The sequence below is a fragment of the Amphiura filiformis genome, unplaced genomic scaffold (assembly GCF_039555335.1).
Source record: "Amphiura filiformis unplaced genomic scaffold, Afil_fr2py scaffold_24, whole genome shotgun sequence".
Lineage (NCBI taxonomy): Eukaryota > Metazoa > Echinodermata > Ophiuroidea > Amphilepidida > Amphiuridae > Amphiura > Amphiura filiformis.
The window spans coordinates 579460-602594 of NW_027305488.1; the positions used below are offsets into that span (position 1 = coordinate 579460).

General features: G+C 35.6%; 1 protein-coding gene across 1 annotated transcript in view; it reads left to right on the forward strand.

Annotated features, from left to right (window-relative positions):
* LOC140143618 (long-chain specific acyl-CoA dehydrogenase, mitochondrial-like) overlaps positions 1-23135 on the forward strand; it is a 42001-nt gene that overhangs the window by 12694 nt on the left and 6172 nt on the right. Inside the window, exons 5-6 of the mRNA XM_072165433.1 lie at positions 17292-17358; positions 18897-19064. Of these exons, the coding sequence (XP_072021534.1) occupies positions 17292-17358; positions 18897-19064 (235 nt within the window). The remainder of the gene's footprint in view (positions 1-17291; positions 17359-18896; positions 19065-23135) is intronic.

Below are 23135 nucleotides of genomic sequence, written 5' to 3' on the forward strand. Positions count from 1 at the left end.
TTTTTTTTTGGAAAATTGTAATCTTAAAAACAGATGCTAAGGAAACAAACAGGTATGTTATAATCAAAATGAAGAATAATATCAAACAAACATCCTACTTGCACATTACACTTGATTCATCAGGCCTGTTGTAAGATTATAGGCCTACGGTAAAAATACTTGAAGAGAATATGCTAGTTCGGCTAAACAAGAAACTTTTTGTGCTTGGCTGATCCTCGCTGGATGAAGGTTATATCGATTTATGGTATACAGAAATGCCTCCTCTCCAAACCAATGGTATGTTCATATCGATCTGTTGGTGGACATCCAAAGGTTCCGTCCCGGGGGGGTCATTCCCATTGTGGCCTGTACACCATCCGCGATAATGAAAATGCGTAAAAAGGGTAGTTTTTCGTGGGTAAGCACGATACGCGCGTAACGCGTTTAGGGTGTCAAAAACATGAAATATTGTAAAAAAAGGGTAGCAAAATTGCAATTGCTAATATGCGGAAATGAAATTTAGAGTATGAAATTTGATGCAAGGAATAAAATCCCTGTTTAGGGTGTGAAAACACCTGTTTAGGGTATTGTTTTAGCCAAGGCTTAAATCCTTGTTTAGGGTGTTTTTCAAAAGTTGATTATCACGGATGGTGTACAGGCCACAATGGGAGTGACCCCCCCGGGGGTTCCGTAAAGGTATTAAGTTTTGTGATCAATTTCAGGGTGAAATAACCCAAGTAAAGTCTATCAAATGTTGACTGTTCAATATAACTGTTAAAATATTAAAGCCCCAGTATGAAATAGCCAAACAGAATGGAGCATGTACAATGTAATGCTGGGGTGTAATGAACTGACATGTATAGCAGGAAACTTTTGCGGGGGTTTAATTTTCATATTTTTCGCGGTCAAACAGGTAGTTACGAATTTTTAACCTGGTAAAAATATTCATTACACATAGTAATTAATGTGAATTTGGAAATTATGCAAATTAAATTGTCCAGAATTGATATAATTGTGAAAAATTAACCCAGCAAAAATATATCCCACTATGCATCACAGTATGCAGTACATTGTATGGCTAAAAAAAATTGTTATGTCTCAAAGCCCATATGGCAGTACCAAAAACGAATGCGGAATGAGATTTTTTCACGGCAGTGAAATGATGCCACTTGCACCCACATCTCATATGCACAGTTTATCCCTTACATACCCTGTGTCTTGAATAGCTATATAGCCCACCAACCTTGTAGTTAAAGAGACTAGGAAATAATTCCTAATATCTCATACCTAAATTTGTATGCCTTTATCTAATCTTGCCCCACTGACAACTTACTATATTTAGCCCTTGGCCGGGGAAGAGTCTGTTAAATGTAGGAATTTTTTAGCCTTTTTATAAACATGTTTGTAATTGGCTTATAGCCATCACATGGTGACAATACACATAACTTATTGGTTACCATGTCATGGCCAGGCCTGATCACAAAATAAACATCATCTGTATAGAAAACTATGCAGTAGGCGATTTACTTCAGAAAATTACTGAGTCAGTCCATACCAAAACAGATTGAGTGTACACCCACCCTCTTGGATTTTGCTCTCATTTAGCTCAAAGGTACCTTTCATGGATCCCTAGGTGAGGTCACAAGAAAAAAAGTAAAATTCCATTGCGTTTGCGAATGGCAGGCTGTCAAAGTTTGGCGACCTTGACCAAAATTAGGGAATTTCAGGGTACAAATGACAAAGTGCTCTCTTTGAGGGACATTTTCTTCTTAATTGAATCAGTTGTGACCCTCTTGGTGAACGTTGTCACTCACTGGTTGTGTCTGAAATGCCTAATGCCAAAAAGATAGATTTCTGAATTTCGTTAGGATTTCAGGGGGGTCAAAATCAGCACTTTGTACTGTTCAATCAAATTATTTTTGATTTTGAAGGACCCATGGTAATGTCACAGTGCACTTATAGGTACTAATTATGTTCAGAATGGATTAACCATGTGTCAATGTCTATGAGCAATACAAAAGAAGATAAATTTCTTGACCCCCTACAAAATTTTAGGCCCCCCTAAAGTGGTTCAGCCACAAATGGCGCTTAAAATCAGCAAGTTTTGACCCCTAATAACTTTAGGTGTACACCAGATATGAATTTCTAGTCTTTTGCATCTGAAAGAATGCAGTCTAATGTTACTAGGAACATACGATTTGTTTTGTATTTTTTGTGTTTTGACATTAAGTTAATGCTTTCAAAAATAGTCATTTTTGCCTAACATACAGGATACGGGTACAAAATTCCAATTTTACTGTGACTTCTTAAAATATTTTTGATCATTATATAGCAAATTGTCTTTATCCTGATATTTCAAGTTGCTCTTGAGTCAAATAATAAGAAATATCTACTTTTAATCCTCTGTATGGATTTTTAAGGGGGTCAAAAAGGCACTCCTGGAAACGATGCACATGCAAGGTACAGGTTATGATTCAAGTACCCATATCCATGATATCAGTGTGCTCTTTTTCTCTGTTTTACAGTTTTATTGCAATTTTCTTATTTATTCTGACATTTCAAGCTGCTCTTGAGTCAAATAATGAGAAAAAACTAATTTGGAATCATGTGTATGGATTTTCAATGATCATGATGATGTACATTAACTTTGCTAAATGGTAATAATGACACTTCATACCCATCTCAGGATGCCTTTTTTCTGTGTTTGGTAAGTGTTTCTATTTAATTTGACATTCCATGTTACTGTCAAGTTAAAATATAACAAAAATCAAGCTTTAGCACCGCTGTATGGCTTTTCAAGGGGGTCAAAATGACACATCCACCCACAATGATTTTGCATGCAAACCATGGATCATACAGGCCATTTTGACCCCTTGGAAAACAATGCACAGGGTTGCAATCTTCTTTTCTCTTGTTAATTAATTTACACTTGGAAAGTCAGCAGTGGTGTAGCCAGGATTTTGGAACCGGAGGGGCACAACTTGTAAATGTACCGACGGAAATATTTTTTGCCGACGGAAGTTGTGATTTGTTGACCCCAAATTTTTTTTTGCATGGTTTGAAAAAGAAGAGCAAAAAAAAAAAAAAAAGGGGGGGCATAATAGGCGGTACCAACTGACCAATATAAAAACACAACAATTTTTATGTACAATTCACAATTTTTCATCATTTTCTTACAATTCTCCCCTTTTTCTGTCTCCCTGGGTAAAAAATAGTCTATTGTTAACCCAATTTTTTTTTTCACCAACGTCTACCGACGGCCTTACATGAACCGACGGCCATGACGAGGGGGGGGGGGCACCGGCCCCCGGTCCCCCACTGCAATAAAACTAAAAACCTAGAAACAATAGCACAGTGAAATGGGTACTGTGTACCATTACCTGTAATTTGCAAGTGCATCGTTGCCAGGAAGCACCATTTTAACCCCCTTGAAAATCCATATAGAGAATTAGAAATTAGTTTTTTCTTATTATTTGACTCAAGAGTAACTTGAAATAACATTGCAAATAAAACAATTTGCTATAGAATGATCAAAAATAGGGAAAAAAGGCATTTAAAAATTGGCATTTTGTACCCGTAAACTGTACGTTGGTCAAAAATTGGCATTTTTGAAAGCGTCAACTTAGTATCAAAACACAAAAAATACAAAACAAATCTTATGTTCTTTGTAACATTATACTACAAGCTACTACATTATTTCAGATGCAAAAGACTAGAAATTCATATCTGGTGTACACCTAAAGTTACTAGGGGTCAAAATTTGCCGATTTTAAGCACCATTTGTGGCTGAACCATTTTAGGGGGGGCTAAAATTCTGTAGGAGTCTAGAAATTTCTCTTTTTTTACTGATCATAGACATTGGCACATGGTTAATCCATTCTGAATATAATTAGTCATCAAAAATAGAAAAAATGGCATATTAAAATTGGCATTTTGTCCCCGTAACCTGTATGTTAGTAAAAAAATGGCATTTTTGAAAGCTTCAACTTAGTATCAAAACACAAAAAATACAAAACAAATCTTATGTTCCCAGTAACGTTAGACTGCATTCTTTCAGATGCAAAAGACTAGAAATTCATATCTGGTGTACACCTTAAGTTATTAGGGGTCAAAATTTTCCGATTTTAAGCACCATTTGTGGCTGAACCACTCTAGGGGCCCTACAACTCTGTAGGGGTCTAGAAATTTCTCTTTTTGAATTTCTCATAGACATTGGCACATGATTAATCCATTCTGAACATAATTAGGACCTATAAGTGCACTGTGACATTATCATGGGTCCTTCAAAATCAAATATAATTTGATTGAACAGCATGAAGTGCCGTTTTGACCCCCTGAAATCCCAACGAAATTCAAAAATCAATCTTTTTCTGGCATTAGGCATTTCAGACACAGCCAGTGAGTGACCACATTCAACAAGAGGGTCACAACTGATTCAATTAAGAAGAAAATGCCCATCAAAGAGAGCACTTTGTCATTTAGACCACTTAAATTCCCAATTTTGGTCAAAATCGCCAAACTTTGACGGACCTGCCATTCATAAGCGAAATGGAATTTGGAATTTTTTCTTGTGACCTCACCTAGGGATCCATGAAAGGTACCTCTGAGCCAAAGGAGAGCAAAATCCAAGAGGGTGGGTGTACACTCAGTCTCTTTTGGCATGGACTGACCCTACTACATTGCACAAAACTAAGTCCATTATCTATAGTTAATTGAATGTTTATTGACTCTGATAACCCATGTGTATATAAACCTGTATAATATTGGTGTTCAGTTCATAAAAACAGGACCCTGACCCTGACAAAAGCTAGCATGGCTGTGTAAATCGGTGTTTACTTTAGTGATGAAGGCATCTTGCAATTTTCTTCGTATACTTATAGCCAAATTTGTTTCCTATATAGATAGCTTAATCAAAATTCCTTTAAAAAAGGAATGGGGCGCCCAATGTGAGCTTGGTCGTGATGTGGTGAATTTCATGGTGTTTAGATTTGGTATTATTTATCTCTTGCAAATCCGGTGACACCTCATTATAGAAATCAGATCTGTCGATAGGTTGTAAGAGGGGATAGCCTTTTCCAGGCACAAATTGCGCCATATAAAGCAAGTTTTGCTACTTTGCAACACAATAAAAACTTAAATGCAAAATGAGATCCTATAGGTGGCTCCCGAGGGGACTTAAAAAACTAAATGCAAAATGAGGTTTTTAAAAATATTGTTTTCCAGAGTCAAGACGCAGGTATCATTATTAAGCCTCATGTCACTTATTTATTGTCGAATAAGTGCAGAGTAAGTTAGATATGAATATTAAATGTTAGACCAAAGTAGCTCAAAGTACATGTACTATACACCTGATCCGTGAACTTGTCTTTTTTAAAGACAAATTCTTGTTTTATATGATTTTAATTTTTTTTTAAAGATTTTTTTAAATGAAATTTGAATTAAGATGTCATTTTCAAGTGTTCAAAAGAACACAGCATAAAATTACATAGTTGGTTTGATATCAATTGTTTTATACCTAAACAATGCAAGTATTGAATCAAGTAACTTTTCTTCTAAATTTGTCTTTAGAATTTCATAATTTCAAAAAACTAAAAAAAAGGGGGAAATAAAAAATGAATTTTGCCGTTTCAACTGACATGGATGCGCTAAGAAAAATGAATGTGCGCGGTGGCTTTGAGACAACAATTTTTATATGCTGATACATGTACATCATACACTGTTTTGGTGTTATTTGTATATAGATTGGGTTATTTTGAGGGTTATTTATACAAAGATTGGGTTATTTGATCATTACACCATTTGTTGAGGAATAGTTTTCAAGAAACTTTGGCATTTAGAAGAACGTTACCATTTTGTATATGGCCGGACAAACTGGAGCACAAATTACCATAGCACGAGTTACAAGTAAAAGGATGCCCAAAAGTGTAGCACGAGTTAGCATGGAATTGCCCTTAAATGTACTATGTGTAATTTCATCTCATTAATTCACAAAACGAGCACATTTACAGGCTTGTCCATGCCTTTTCCCACAGCACTATATAATTAAACCTTTTGAATAATAAATTAGGTCTTATAATGAAGCAAATTTTTTATCAGCCTGTATACATAGAAGGAAGCATCGCACCCTATTATAAAGTATATATTTTCTGGTGGGCCTTTTCATGCTCTGTTTGATTTTGTGGTCGTCAGCACAAAATACTTCTGAAAAGAAATAGACACTCCCGAACTATACCACATGATCATTAAAAAGTTAATTGCACCCTGTATACATTCTGCACCATGAATATTGATCTCAGGTTTAGGTCATTGTAATCTATGTTCTTTATTCTTTCCAGCAATGTATACTTTTACATACCTGTAATTGGTAATATAAAAGGTATAGCCATTCACCTCAAAATTTGTGTTTTCAGCTCTGAAAGCAGTATGTCACAAAACAAGGTCCCAACTTGTGACACATGGCCATGTAAAAAGAAATGACCACTTTCTGTTATTTGTTGTCGAATCTAAAATGGATCCATGGGACTAAATAAATGTAACATTCAAATGAAGTTTTAAAATGGATCCATGTGACTATTAATAAATGCAACATTCAAAAGAAGTTTTAAAACTAAAAAGTTCAACTTGGTTCTAGGATATGTGTTTATGCCTTATTGAACTGATTTCCTATGACATATATATGTTTCAATTTCAGTTTCAGTTTTATTTCATCCATTCAATTATACATGTAAACATAATACAGAATAATAATTTCTTTTGACAGAATAGTGCGGAATATTTTACATAATATGACAAAAGTATGAGAAGCAGTGGATGAGGATGCCACTAAACGCACAGCGTGATGTTGTTGCACCCTATACATGTTTCAATTATACAATACTAAATAAAGCAAAACAAATTTAATACATTAGAAAAAATGAACAAAGACAAACAAGTAAGTAAGTAAGTAGAGAAATTACAATATTTATCAATGCAAAATTCGACAAAAGTATACAAGGCATAAATAAGAAACAAATTTATATCCAGTATAATAAGGTATGCGTTTGTCAATGGAAACACAGAACACTAACCACACCATGTTAAAGTAGACGCATAATTACAGGAATACCTGTGAAGTCAAGCCTTAAGGTCGACGACATCAAAGTCATGTCGCATAAAGTAGTGAAAGGCAAGATTTTTCCGGGGATTTTTCTTCATTCCAAAATATCTATATGGTAATTCATCATTTAGTTCTTAACAATCTTGTTTAGCGATTACAAAGGAACTTTTGGCGTCAGTTGTTAATTCTTCTGGAACCATAATAGGTGATTACGGACATCATCAATCTATTTTGTCATATAGCTTTGGAAGAAGAAATAATTGTGAAAAAGTAATCAATTGCCGGAATGTCATATAGAAAAGCAAATGTAATCAATAACTTTGAAATAACCTTGCTTAAAGTTTAAAGTTGAACACAACTTTTAAAATAGGTATTTTAATATAGGTATGTTAATATCACTATTAAAATGCCTTTGATTTTGTATTGCCATTCAGATCTTTTGACACAAAAGTAATACTGAAATTTTTAAGTTGAAATTTGGACTCAAAATTTATTTCTTTTTATACTTCATGAAGAAAAAAATAAAAATATGTATTTTACGTCCATCACTTTGCCCATCATGCTTTTTCAGCACTGTAGTTTTTATACATACCAGTTCATGCGATACCTATTTCAAACCAGTGTTGAGTTGATGTTTGGAAAATATCAAGCTACATGCAAATTTTCAAAAAACGTTGAGCATGTGTCGGTATACTACTTACTACTCTTTTCTGGAAATAAAAGCTATTTAACATGAACCTACAGATTAAAATGCTGTGTAAGACAAAATAAAGAAAAACTCTTTTTTTTTAATACTTTAGGCCTAAATGGCTGGGATCATGATCCATTTTCCAGGGTCAAGGCGGTCAACATTTTGGACTGTCCAAAAATGTCCCAAATGTCATGTGATGGGTGCAGCAAAATGGTTAAAAAGGTAATGTGGAATAATGAAAAAGCCTAGGTCTCTAATATCTAATCTTGCACCAACAAATTCCCATATCGATCGCCACCACTAATTAAGTGGTGATGCTGCCATATAGCATACCTGCCTTTTTCACGCAAGTCATTACATGCTTGTTGGAGGTAATGCACGTCGCACACCACTGATCAGGCAGCTACTTGCGCAGCCATGGTTGGTACCGTTGCACAGCTGGATATCATTTTATCATTATTTGAAGGAGAAAATGGAAGTCCGGTGTTGTGGGACCAAGTGGCTTGGTTGATGGTATGACGAGGCAAGTGGTTTTGATGCGGGATGGCCGGAGCCAGAATCCGGCGTAGCTCTTGGAGGGTTATGATGGACCTAAGGAGTACTGCAGTGACACCTTGGTAGAATTTCACATACCATGATTTATATTTATTACTACATTTTGTCAAACAACACAAATAAACCTGGCTTCAGCTCCTCAATATTTCACTCATACAGGAACAAATCAAGAACTATGACCTCAACAACTCTTACTTCTTATCACTATAGTCTGAAATTCTGAAATCTGACAGGTCTAGCTATACTATTTCCTTTCTCAATACTTGAAAAGACTGAAAGTACTGAAATCCTAGGCTTAGCATCATGGTGGCAGTAACACGAACTTACCTCTAAGCATTATTAATAATACAATTTAGTGGTATTGGAAAAAAATAACTGAAATCCATTTTCTGAACATTGTACCAAAATTCAATTTTTTAAGCGCATAAAATATAAAGTCACGTTCTATACTGTCGAATGCTTTTTTTTAAAAATCAATACATATCATAACACCAGGTAAATTATTATTATCAACATAATTATCTTAAAATATACAAAACCATTCTGATCAGAATTCACTACAGACTGAAGAATGTAAATGATGCTTTAGTGGCGATCCTATAATCAATATTCAACAGAGCAATTGGACACCAATTATTAAGGGAATCCTGGGGAAGCCCTTTTCCTTTATGAATAAAGGAGATTATACCACGATTCTGACAGGTGGTCAGTGACCCAGAAAGATACGCATCATTATAAGCGCCTTTAACAATTAACAATGGGTCCAATCGTGGACCAAAAGTGCTCTACCGTGAGACCATCATAGCCGGGGCTTTTATTTTTTGCCATAGAATTGAGCGCGCCTACACATTCTTCTGCTAGCTGTCAAGACACCCTCACAGCTTTTACTCTACTCATAAGTCAGAGTGGGAAAAACAGTAGCTTGAAAAAACTCATCCAGTTCTATTTCAGACACATTAACTTTGCTTTTAAACAAATCAGAAAAATAGGCAACCTCTTCATTTAAGACAACAGATTGATCATCATACCACAAACTTATTGATGAATGTGTTAAATGTGAGAATGTACTAAATATTTTCTGAATTTGGAGAAAAAATGCTTCTCAACAAACTTCGAAGTTTGTTGATTGACTTCTTAGAAGCATTTTTTCTCCAAATTCAGAAAATATTTAGTACATTCTCACATTTAACACATTCATCAATAAGTTTTTAAATGCCATGGTCATAATCTGCATTTTATAAGGGGTGGTGCAATAATTATGTGTACCACCGCGGTGGTTAATTCTCAAAATGGTCTGCCAAAAATCGCTTGCCCCCCCTTTGGCCGTTCTAAAAATCTTTGCCCCCCCCTTTTGAGGTGCAAAAAATCTTTTCCCCCCTTTTTTGGTGTGCCAAAAAATCCTTGCCCCCCCTTACACATGCAAGATTTTGGGGAACCTGAATTTAAAACCTTAAATTGTCTTATCATATAATGCGAGCAGGAAATTTTGCATATTTGAACGTGTTCTTAACGTTTTCCTACACCTTATTAGGACGTAATATAGAAATGGTGCCCAAAATATCTGTGCCAAAAATTGCTTAAACCCCCCCCTTTCGACCTGCCAAAAATTGCTTGACCCCCCCCCCCTTCGACCTGCCAAAAAATGCTTGCCCCCCCCCTTTTGGCCTGCCAAAAAATCTTTGCCCCCCCCTACAATGTATAATTCACCACACCGGGGACACATAATTATTGCACCACCCCTAACCATGTATTGTTTAATTTCCAATAACCATTACCTTTCACCATGTCATTGTGACAAATAGTTAAAAACACAGCTAACTGGTCTGATCTAGGTGCAGATATGATATCAATTTTTTTCACTCTATGTTCAATAGCATTAGTAATAAACCAATAATCAAGTGTGTACTAGTAATTGGAGGAGATTTTTGTGTCCAGGTGAATCTTTTTTATCACCATTCCTCCGGGGGCACTTCAATTTGAAATGGATATAGGTGTAGGGCTGGCACTTTCAAACTAAGGGGCATTCGGTGAGAGCAAAATGTAAAAATATGGGGTCATTGGGTGAGAGCATGATTTTGGCATTCGGTGAGAGCAAAATGTAAAAAATATGGGGTCATTGGGTGAGAACATGACCTTTTTAAAGGGAATATTTGGGTGAGAACCGAAACAGCGCCACAGAAGCCTCAAAAATCAAATTTCTAGTTCTAAATGGCTTCAAATTTCTTTGTTTTTTCAAAATAAGTAACAAAATCAGTGATAAATGAAAGTTGCTGTTCAAATTGAACTTGTAAGGGTCTTTGGGTGACAGATCAAATGGAAAAATAAGGGTCTTTGGGTGACAGAGCATGTGTTAAGTAAAAAAATATGGGGTCTTTGGGTGACAGCGATGCTGAAAAGGGGGTCTTAACAGCCCTACATACGTGTCACTTCCAAAGTTGGAGTGCCCCGGGCCATTCCTAAGCCTCCAAATAAATATCAGTTAACTCATAATCATCCAACATTATTTTAATAATATCAGAACAATAATTAGCGCGATTCAGAATATTACCACCTATTTGGTCTAACAGTGGGTTCAGGACAGTGTTGAAATCACCACCCAAAATTGTGTGACCCTCTACACTGTAGTTATCAATAATATTACGCACATGCTCAAAAGAATAATTTCCTATCAGGAATATCATTAGGTGCATACACATTCACCAAATTGTAATTGACATCATTAAGGGTAGACAAGTTATTGTTGGTCGAAGCAGCCAAAAAATTGATTTTCTTTAGGCTATATAGTTGTTTTTTTATTTCAACATGCTCAAGATTGCGAGTTTTACGCAAACTAAAACTGAGCAACAACTAAAGACATGGGCTGTATTTGCGATTTATTTCTTTTTATTTTGTATAGCACATTGTATATGTATATCACAGTATCAAAATCCATAAAGGTCACCTTGACAAACATTTTAAAATTCTATATTTAAAAAAAGAAAAATTAAAAACAAATTGTATTCCGCATTAGGTTTTCAGAAGCTGAAGAGCTTTGAGACAAAGAATTTTTTTAATATAGCCTTATCTAAATCAATATATTATTAAAAAAGAACACTTTGATGTTATATACCCCGAAAATGTGCTTGATTTATTGTTGTCAATGAGTTATGTACGTTTTACATAAGTGTTGTTGTTTCATCCCTCTTTACAACATACTCAAGGACCATGTAGATTCTGTGATATTTGAATTCGTTTACACACACGCTATGAATTGAGCAATGCATTTTTGCTAAAGCTCACTACCATTGCTGATGCTGTGAACTACCAAATCACAAGTTTAAAATAGTTGCTAACCTTAAAAGGGCATTTCGTGATCCACAGCCACATCCCCCACTTTTCTCCAAAAAAGTTGAGATTTTTATACCACTGGAAACCTCTGGCTACATAATGTTTATGGACCAAAAATTTCTTGCAGATTATTTTATTTGGCAACAATATCGTCAAATTTGAATTTTGTTCTGGTATACCAGAACGAAATTTTAGATTTTGTTCAATATCGGTTGGTAAATCAAATTTGTTAGAAATACCAATTAAAATATTTGATGACAATGCTTTGATTCAGCATGTAGCCATAAATGAATTGTGTGTCTGGTTTTGATAAATGACACACATTAGCAGCACACAATAATATGCTACATAGGTGCAGCAACCTCAAAAAAATGAGTTTGTTCACCCCCCCCACTACAGACATGGTTAGGTTGTTAAAACAGTTAGTGGGTAGTTTGTATGGACCCTCTAGATCACTGCTAGGTAGGTAGTGGTCTCAGATTGTATGTGGTATAGCGTAACATCCAGAAAATAGGACAAAATTAAGGGGTAGGGGAAATATAAACTGCCATAAGGCCAAGTAAAAATAAAAATATGTTTCTCGTCCGGGTTTTTGAAAATTAGGAGGATGAGGGGCTTTTTATTTTCTATTTTTTATTGGAAAATGACGCTAAATACCTGTATTTGGCACCATATTTTGGGTATTCGACATACAGATTGATATCTGAGACAAAGGAGGAGGCCCTTTTTATTCTATTGTTTTGAGAGGTAAGCCCTCTAGTGATCACAGAACTCTTCTGAAATGATGTATTATGCATTTACAAAGCCGTAAAATAAGTTTCAACTTCTGAAACATTTTTTTCAACAAGTTGTAACTGAAAGTTTACAAAATATAAAGGAATTTGAAAAATCTTCAAAAAAGGAGGAGGGCGCGGACGAGAAACATGTATTTTTTTTTTACTCGGCCTAAGTTAACTTTTACTCATGATAAGAAATTACAGTGGAAACTTGTTAATACAAGCTCTGATAATACAAAAAACCTGATAAGACAAGCTTGATTTTCAGGTCCCTGGCACTTTATCCCTATGTAATGTGTGATGGATAAGACAAAATCCTGATAAGACAAACTAAATTTTGTGACCCCACAAATATCGTATTAAAGACTGTAGTTTTGGTATGAAAATGTAGCTAATTGATTGTTCTTACTTTCTAGTATTATTTAAAAACAAACCTATGTTTCATTAGACCATGATTGGATGTGGATAGCCCATGAGATATTTCATAACCATGTGTAGGGTGCATGTGTATGTGATACTGCCTTCAAATCAAAGTACTACCCATTTTGTTGGTTTCCATTTTTTAATTTTTTTAATATGTACATGTTTGCTTTTGTGTCGGTTTAGGTGGGTGGGTTTGATGGTAAGTGTGAATATGTCACTGATGCAGCCTGAACCAACAAAATATTTTTCCATTGATGTAATGTTTTGAATATTTATGTGTGTGGGTTGTGAGTAACCAATATTTATCAAAAAATAAACCAAGAATGTTAGAAAAGTTAGGTTTTCACATGCAACTGCATAAAATATGACGATATTAAGCAAAGTAAAGAAAACATTAGTCGTCAGGTAGATAGACATAAAATGTGAGAAATTGTGAAGTTTCCATCCTGGGTTTCTATGTGTAACAGCATAAATTATGATAATATTAAGGGGTAGGGGACATACAAACTACCATACAATGTAACTCAAATTTTACTGATGATATAATAAAATCAATATGTAGCTAATTGGTTGTTCTAACTTTCTAGTATTATTTTAAACAAAACAACCATTAGTTGTCAGGTAGATAGACAGAACATACAAACCACAATAGCCCAACTTTTACTGATGATAATGAATTCATTTTGATATGAATATGTAGTGAATTGGTTGTTCTAACTATCTAGTATTAAGTAAAACAATCATTTAGGGGTCTTGCAATGATTATGGGTACCCCGAGGGTGGCAAATTATACGGGGGGAGGGGGCGGCAAAGTTTTTTGGCAGGCCAAAAGGGGGGGGGCAAGCATATTTTGGCGGGTCGAAAGGGGAGTTAAGCAATTTTGGCAGGTCAAAGGGGGGGGCAAGCCATACCCCTTAATATTGTCATATTTTACACTGTCACATTAGAGTCACGCGGTAGCCGTGACCAGCAAGTTTTTAAAAAAAAGACTGTTAAAGAAGACTAATAAGATGCTCCCGCGAGACTATATTTACACGTAACATTAAAACACTTGACTTCTATTGTTCTATGATATTTTTCGCTGGGTACAAAGTGTATCTAAAACCATGTTTAATGTTATTTAGAGTCCCAAATGTAATATCTTGACAACTCATTAATTCAAAAAGGGACACCAATCCTACAGTCAACCATTGTTTAATAATAAACAAAAAATTTTGCTTCATTTCACCCGGTATTTCATAGCGAAAATTAGTGGAAAATAATGCTGATCCAGAATTTTGGACAAGGCTACAGCACTAGCGGGCAATCACCTACACACTACTTTTTCAGGTTTACTTCCAATTATACCCTAGCATTTTCTGAGATACCCTACATAAAAATTCTGAGCCCCATTCGCCAAAAAATCAAGTTTTTCACAATTCTTTTGTTCTTTCCGGACGATGCACCCATTCATATAATAAATAATGTACTTCGACACAGCAATTTATATCAGAGTCCCGTAGCTCAATGGTTTCGGCGTTCGACTCCGGATACGGGGATCCGAGTTCGAAACCCGATGACCAACTGTTTTTTCAATATTGTATTAAACAATAATTTTATTGTCATAATCAAGGATAACACAATTTTAATCATCCAGATATTGTGATATTATTTTTTGTTATCAAAGCAAGATGTTTGATTCTCAGGTTTATTATTTATTATATTATAAGGGCCTATTTAAAAAAAAAAAACCCTATAGTGCAGCCGCTAGCAGAACAAATAATAAAAGAAAGATTGATTACTTTCTTTATTTATTTAAATCTGAACAACACAACAATCTGAATAACACAAGAAACTAGATCAGGTTACCAATATTTTCTCATTTAAATAAAGTTTTGTCCTACCACGGGGCGATTCGCATGATAATAGGACAATAAAACATGTAATATGTATGAATGGTTGTTGAATCGATCTAGAGACCTGTCCCTCTGTCATCTTCAGCTATCGTGAGAACTGTATTCCTACATGACTGTCATTTCAATTGTTATACCGTTCCCGGTTGGTTTGTTGCATACACTCTATAGGTGTGAAAAATTGTTCCACTAATATGGAAGGCCAGCAGGGACAAAAACGTATCCAAAAAGAGACAACCAAATATGGAAGGCCATTAAAGTCATACGTAAAGACAAATTAGCAAAGCGGCAAAAATACACAAAGGCCTATTGAAAGGAGGGACTGTGCAACAAGATTTTCCACAGGGCTGCAAAGAACCACAAGCCGCGAAATTTTGATAGCCAACAAGCTTAAGCTATATAATTAACCCTCGATAGAGAGCAGGGCTTGAAGAATGAGGGAAATTAAAATCACAAACCGCGAAAGACCGCTAACAACCGCCGCTCAATAGGGATGTCAAACTAGATTGCCCCACATGGTTACAAAGAACCACAAACCGCAAATTTTGGATATCCACCTAAATTTCATGGGGCTACAAAGAAGTATGGTTAGCCAACAAGCTTAAGCTATAAAGTCCCCCCCTAGAGACGGCAGGGCTTGAAGAATGAGGGAAACCACAAATCGCGAAAGACCGCCAACAACCGCCGCTCAATAGGGATGTCAAACTATATTGCCCCGCAGGGCTACAAAGAACCACAAACCGCAAAATATGGATATCCAACCAGTTTAAAAGACAAATAAGCCACCGATAGAGGCCAGGGCCTGAACAAGTAGAGAAATTAAAACCACAAACCGTGAAGGAACGCCAAAACCGCCACTCACTAGGGATATCCAACTAGATTGGCCCGCAGGGCTACAAAGAACCACAAATCGCGAAATTTGGTTATCCAACAAATTAAAACCACAAACTGCGAAAGACAACCAACAACCGCCGCTCAATAGAGACATCCAGCTATATTGCCCCGCGGGGCTTCAAAAACCACACACTGTGAAGTATAGTTATCCAACGAGCTTAAACTATAAATTAACCCCCGATAGAGGGTAGGGCATGAAGAATGAGGAAATTAAAACTACAAACCGCGAAAGACCGCCAACAACCCCGCTTAATAGGAAATCCAACTAGATTGCCCGCAGGGCTACGAAATTTGGATATCCAACTAGATTACCCCGCAGGGCTACAAAAACCACAATCATTAAAACATAAATATCTTGCTAAGTCGTGGCACTTAGACTAGACGCTTCCGTAGTATAAGCCTTGCTACATAGTTTCAATTTGAAGTAAATCGGACTGACTCTGTATCTCGCTGGCATCGTCAACATTGGGTATGTGTTGTTCATATTTACATTTTCTTAGTTGCCTTGAATAATTAAAGTATATTAAAATGTATATGTATCCCTATTAACATTACAGCCACGCGGTAGCAGTGACCAGCAAGTTTTCAAAATAAACGGCTGATAAAGTTTTATTAAATTATTTACTGTCATAAATCAAGGATAACATAATTTCAAACATCTATTTTTCGTTTTATGGAGTACTTCAGTAACCGATGACTTTCCAAGCTTAGAGCTGCTTGGCTACATTCATAAAAGAAAGAAAATCCACAAAAAAAAGCGTTGACAACGTAAAGAAAGCAGCAAGTTTAAAAAGCCCCCACCTCGGCTCACTTTTTGAAACTTGGTCCCATTTTGAATAGCAACAGCAAATCGGTGTTTTTAACGTTTAAGCAATAGCATCATTGCCATTAACATGCCTACTTGTTATTCGTTTAATTCAATCATTGGTCATGAACTTAATAATTATTATAAAACAAAACATATATAGGATATTGGCCAAGAACAACATAATAACCTTTCTGATCGTTCCTGAATGCTAACAACTTTTAAATATCGCATCGGCACATTAAAGATACATAACACTTCTGGAAATGTTTTAAGTTGATAATTATGACAAAGATTAAATCAGTATCTTTTACAAATGGGACCAAGTTTCAAAAAGTGAGCCGAGGTGGGGGCTTTTAAAACTTGCTGCTTTCTTTATGTTGTCAACGGTTTTTTTTGTGGATATTACTCACATGCTGTACTGTTTACTTGAAAACTAGTGTTTGATTTGCTGTAAAAACCTGATTTCAACCAAGCTTTAGGTTGAAATCAGGTAAGGTTGAAGCAACGTCGAAAACCTAACATGTGCCAACTGGGAATGTTGATCACTTTGGGTAAGAGGAATTCTTAGGCTAAACAATTTCACACTGCACATATTCTGTTTTAATTTGTGACTTTTCAAAGTCAGCGGTTGTAGACCCCTTGGGATTCCTTTATTTCTTGCTACTTTCATCTATTTTCATCTATATTTACACCCATATGGGTTTATTTTTTGTTCAAACAGGCTCAATCAGAGAGGATTCTCAGTAAGAGCACAACAGGCTTCTAAACCCTGAATTCTGTCTGCAACCTATTTGTAGGAATACCCTAAGTTTTAGCATTTATAACTAATGCTGTAATTTTTCCATTTCAGTGATCTTCAAGGCATCAAAACATATGCAGTCAAAGATGGAGATGATTGGATTCTAAATGGTAGCAAGGTAAGTCTAAAACCAGGGTTATAAGGGGCTGTGCAATAAGTATGAGCCCCCCGGGGGTAAAATTTCCAAACAGCTCGCCAAAACTTGCTTGCCCCCCATCCCTCGGCCTGCCAAAATTGCCTGCCCCCCCGGCTTGCCAAAAATCTTTGCCCCCCCCTTTGCACATGCCAAATTTTTGTGATTGCAATATGCAAACCTTATTATGGTCTAGATACATGTTTTAAGCACTTCCATACTGTTTTTAGAGCATTTTATTTAAAAGGCGCCCCATGAATGTGTGCCAAAAATCGCTCCCCCTCTCAACTTGCCAAAAATTGCTCCCCCCTTCATCATCATCATCTTAGTCATTGTTTTCATTATTATAGTCATAATCCCTGTCATTGGCATCATGGACATCACTGTCATTATTGGAATCATCATTACCATCATATTGTCCTTAACTTCAACATCATCATGATCATTGCACCATCATCATCACCATAACATATTATGCAGATATGATTGTGAAAAGAAGCAGTCAATGAATCTTCATCATCGTTACCTCAGTCATTGTCTTCATCATTATGGTCATCATCGCTGTCATTGTCATCAGGTCACCACTACCATCATTGTCCTCCTCCTCCTCCTCCTCTTCATCATCATCATCATCATCATTACTACGTCTACATCCACCATCATCATCATCACCATAACATAGACATAATGCAGATATGATTTTGAAAAGAAGCAGTCAATGAATAAACATTATATCTTCATCACCACTGTTATTATGGTTATCATCATCATGGTCATCAATGTCATTATTTTAATCAACACCATCATCCTCATCCTCATCCTCATTATCATCATAATTACCACATTCACCACTACCATTATTATAACCAAGACATGCAGATATGATTTGAAAAGGGGTGCAGGCAATGAATAAAAATACCTTCATTACCATTGTCTTTATTGCAGTCATCATCCTCATCATGGTCATCATCACCAATCATGGTCATCACCATCACTCATCATGTTCATCATCATTACCATCATCATCACCACCATCATCATCACTGTCATCATAGTCATCATCATCACCATCATCATGGTCATCATCATCACTATGATTATCACCATATATTATCATCATTGGCATCTTCATGATTGTCATGGTCATCATCATCGCTGTCATTATTATCACAATCAACATCATCACCATTGTTGTTGTCATCATCTTGACCATAATCATCACCATAATCTCCATCATCATGGTCATAGTCATGACCATCATCATAATCATCATCATCATCATTACCATTGCCAACATCATCAACATTATCATCACAGTCATCATCCCCATCAATATCATCGATAGCAACGTCATCATCATCATGGTCATCATTACCATCAACATAATCATCATCATGGTGCAAGCAAATACTCCTTCCACAATAGCTCTTCCCAAGCCACATATTCTAGCATATTTAGCCCTCTAAGATTCACACATAAATATTGTACAACTCAGAAATGTTCTTTTTCCATTTTAATTTCAGGTGTTCATCACTAATGGCTTCCTGTGTGATGTCGTCATAGTTGTAGCAATAACTGACTTAGAAGCCAAACATAAAGCTAAAGGCATCAGCTTGTTTATAGTAGAAAATGGCACAGAAGGATTTACTAAAGGCAGTAAACCACTGGAGAAGATTGGACAAAAGGCTACCGTAAGTTGATTCGTTTCTTTAAAGCCGTAATATACAATTTCAGTCCAATTTTTGTTTTCTTTGCCATAAACGATGAAATACTATTTTAGTTATGTCAGGAAGGTTTTCTGGTCATAATAATGAGGTCAAATGAAAGAAAACCCACTTACTATATTGACTGTTAATTGCTGTGTTCTATATGGGGTATTTAATGTTTATTAATTCTAAATTGCCCTGTTATCCTATAAGCTAAGGATATGGAAAATGTGTGATGTGCAAAAAGCACTGACATTTGCGCATTGTGGGTATAATCGCGCATTTTGGGTCAGACCAAAGCAACCACTTTTCAAGTACTCATTTTCCAAAAACCTGAAGTTTTCACTTAAATCAAAGAATCCATAATGATCTGCAACATAATCCATGTTTAAAATAAGCTGAGATGATAATACCTAAAGTATTATCGTCTCAGAAAAAAAATATAGAAAATACACAGTCACAAGAAATTGCAAGAAAATATAGAAAAAAAATGTAAAAATGTTTTAATATTGCAAATTCAAACTTTTTGGGGAGAAAATACACAGTCACAAGAAAATCATGCATTTTGGAAAAAAAACCATATATGTGACACACATTTGGGTCTGGGTAGGGCTCACAATATGCAGAGCTTTCCTCCGAATTAAAAAGAATAGCCCCATTGAAAATATTGATTTATTCAATGGCAAAAATTAAAAGCACGGCAGGCTACATTTAGTAGAATCTGGTCAATATAGTTGTATGAAGCAAAAAATAAATTGAGCCCTGGGTCCGAGGCTGGTTGGAGCATCCAGGCGTTAGGGACTAAAGTCCTTGCAAATTCACAGATTTATGCTTTAAAAGCATTATAGTGAGTGAGTGATATTGATTGATTGAAGAGTGATTGATTGATTGATGAGTTAGGGGGGTATCATTTTCTTCAGAAGAGGTCCCAAATATACATGGGGGTCATAAATTTTTGGAAAGAAAAATAGGGGGTCAATAAATTTTTTGATGACCAAAATTTAGGGAGTCACAAGATGACCACAGATAGTGGGTTTATTTTATTCACAGATTTCAATACAATTTTAGCCTGTTCAGGGGGTAAGGTGTATCGGTGGTAGGGGGTTATAAAAATTTGGGGGGGTCACAATTTTATTGACACCAACTTTTTGTAAATAGCCCCCTCAATGAATGAAAGAATTGATGGATGGATGGATGGATGAACGAATGACTGAATATGGTGCAAGTAAGTAAATGAATGAGGGAGTGAATGAGTCATGGGGTGGGTGAGGGTGGAGTGAGTGAGGGTGTGAGGAGTGATCATGGTGACTGAGTCTTTGAGTTATTTAACAAGTGTATTTAAGGGTCTCTTGCTCAATCTCGCTGATTAACCTATCAGCTTGCCCAGAACCCAAGATGCTGACCCAAAACGATGCAACTATGATGAGAAATAATAATAATACACTTGCGATATGCAGCAACAAAATGTGTGTCTGCCCAAAAAGCCATATTCAGTCACCCGTTCATCGGGTTCATCAGGCCAACCGGCTTATAACACTTGACAACAATACCCAACCTTGTCCTTGAGTGTGTTGATTAATGACGGCAATGGTTAGTACGTGATAACATTTACCCAATCTCTGCGCCAAACCCAACCATTTGTACACATTTCAAAATTTGTGCATACTTTACTCAAATGGAAGGTTAGTCTGATGTCTGTAGTTCAAGGCAATTGCCTATATGACCTTTGCATGATAAACTATTGAATGCAATTTGTTGAATAAAACTACACATAGCCGGCATAGATTGTTTTCTTTTAAGTTTAGACTATTCAAGAAAATGAAAGAATAATACAAATGAATATTATTTTGATAAATTGATAAATTTATTTTTATATCATATTTATCCAAGGTAGCCCAATCATGTATGCTGCATAATATTTAAAACTCATACAGATATAATGAATAATATACACAAGCAAATAAAGCATATAAAACACAATTAAATAGAGTATATAAATTAATTAAACAAATAAAAGTTAAGAACACCAATTAAGCAACAATATTGGAAACTCATAATTAAATTAATGGCACAAAATTTATAGCAAATGCAAACTACCCCCATGCCCATCTCACATCCATAAGCACAAAACCTCAAACCCAAAATGGTAAGTTTGATAAGAAAACACGCTTTCTTATTTTATCAAACATTGTCAAATGAGAATGTCAGAGACTAGTAAAGTTAAAATCCATATTTTATTGCAAATAATGTATAATGTCGAGAAATACAGAAATATCTGTGATCATCAAGAACAAATCCAGTAAAGTCACACTTTTGAGTATCTTAGGTTATTAAACAATTGGAATCGCTATTAAACAAGCTTTAAAATGATATATCACTCGTCATAACTGCTTGGGAAATAGGTGCTCAAATATCAATTTTGCTCTTGAAATTTGTCTTCTGTTGATTTCCATTGGACCATATCTCTGAATAAGCACTGGCAACTTAACACTACTGGGTTCATTGTGGATGGTCACATACATGTATATACCATGAAACCATGGTAAAACTGTGAAAAGATAAAAAAAAAAAAAGAACTTTTTAAAGTAAAACCAATGTGCATTTTCCGTTTCTATGCTTGAATGATATCATTATGACCGGCTATATACATTCTTTGCCAGATTATATCAAGTGATGCCCAAATTGCTCACAGTGATTAAACTCAAGTTAGTACTACAATAAACATTCATACACTCCTAAATGTAGATAGTGAGAACCAATCAGAGCAAACTCTGTGTAGTATGCGTAGTGCTTTCAGGCATGTTCATTTTTCTGGCATTTGGATGCATTTATATTTACTTGCATTTTCCAACATTTTTGTGACAATTTTGTTATAAAAATAGCAATAATCACAGGATTTTATAGTTGTATATGAAATAGGTTAATAAATGCATATCACTAATGTTGCTGGGGAAATTAAATAAATGCATATTACTTGTTGATTGTACAATGAATAATGCACTTGTATAAGAGCCCCAACATCTCAGTAGGCGTGCATTATTTTGTACAATTCCAATCCCAACAAGTGATACACATTTATTAACCTATAATTAATATAAAGGGCAATGAATGACAAACCACAGAGCAAGACTATGGCAAGATATTGCGAAGTCAGTGCCATAATTGCTCTTGAAGACGCACGCATCCAGTGATATGGCTACACTATATTAATTCAACAACTCCTCCTATACCTTTGTACAGGACCCAAGCGTTGTTAATCCATAATGAATCCACACTTTTCCAGGAGCGTATACGCAAACGCAAGGTTACACGTACATGTTACGCATGAGCGCATAAAATCCGTCACGTCTACAACTTATGCGTAAACACTTTCTTAATCTGTTATTAAAGTAACAGCTAAACATTACCGCTTTATTCTTTAGTTTTATTGCTGATATCAACAGAGAAATCAAGAACTTCTTGTAAGGTTGTGTGGCAATAATAAACGGATATTCCGAATAAAAGAATTATCTGCCTTTAAGGATACAATACATGATTTACCGACAAGTGACTCATTTCGGAATGCGATCATGAATTTTGAAGAAAAAAAAGTTTCCACAGGCTTCGTTGGGACTCGAACCAGCGATTCTAAACTTCCTTCGATTACGCGTCTAGCGCTTTACCGCTCAGCCACCGTGGCAGTTGAGCGGATGAGTGTAATGATAAAAGATAAATCTCATAATGCCATCTTTAGCCTTTTGTTTACCAAAAAAGACGCGTTTTGTAAAGATAGATTAGCCGTTTTATGCATAAATAGCACGAACGTTTGGGAAAGGTTTCAAACAAATAATAAAGACGCTGATATGATGATGAAATTGTGTAAGTCGGGAATTATCTGCGTCGCAATGTTTTGTTTTGGTTTTAGGAATTTGACCTTAAAATTTACGACTTCATGACATTATCAGTCGGACTCAACAAAAGATATTTCAACACAATATGTCCTCATTCTTTCTCTAGAATGTTTTGTACATGTATGTGAAATAGCTTCAACAATGGTTCGCTGCATAATGGTAAAAA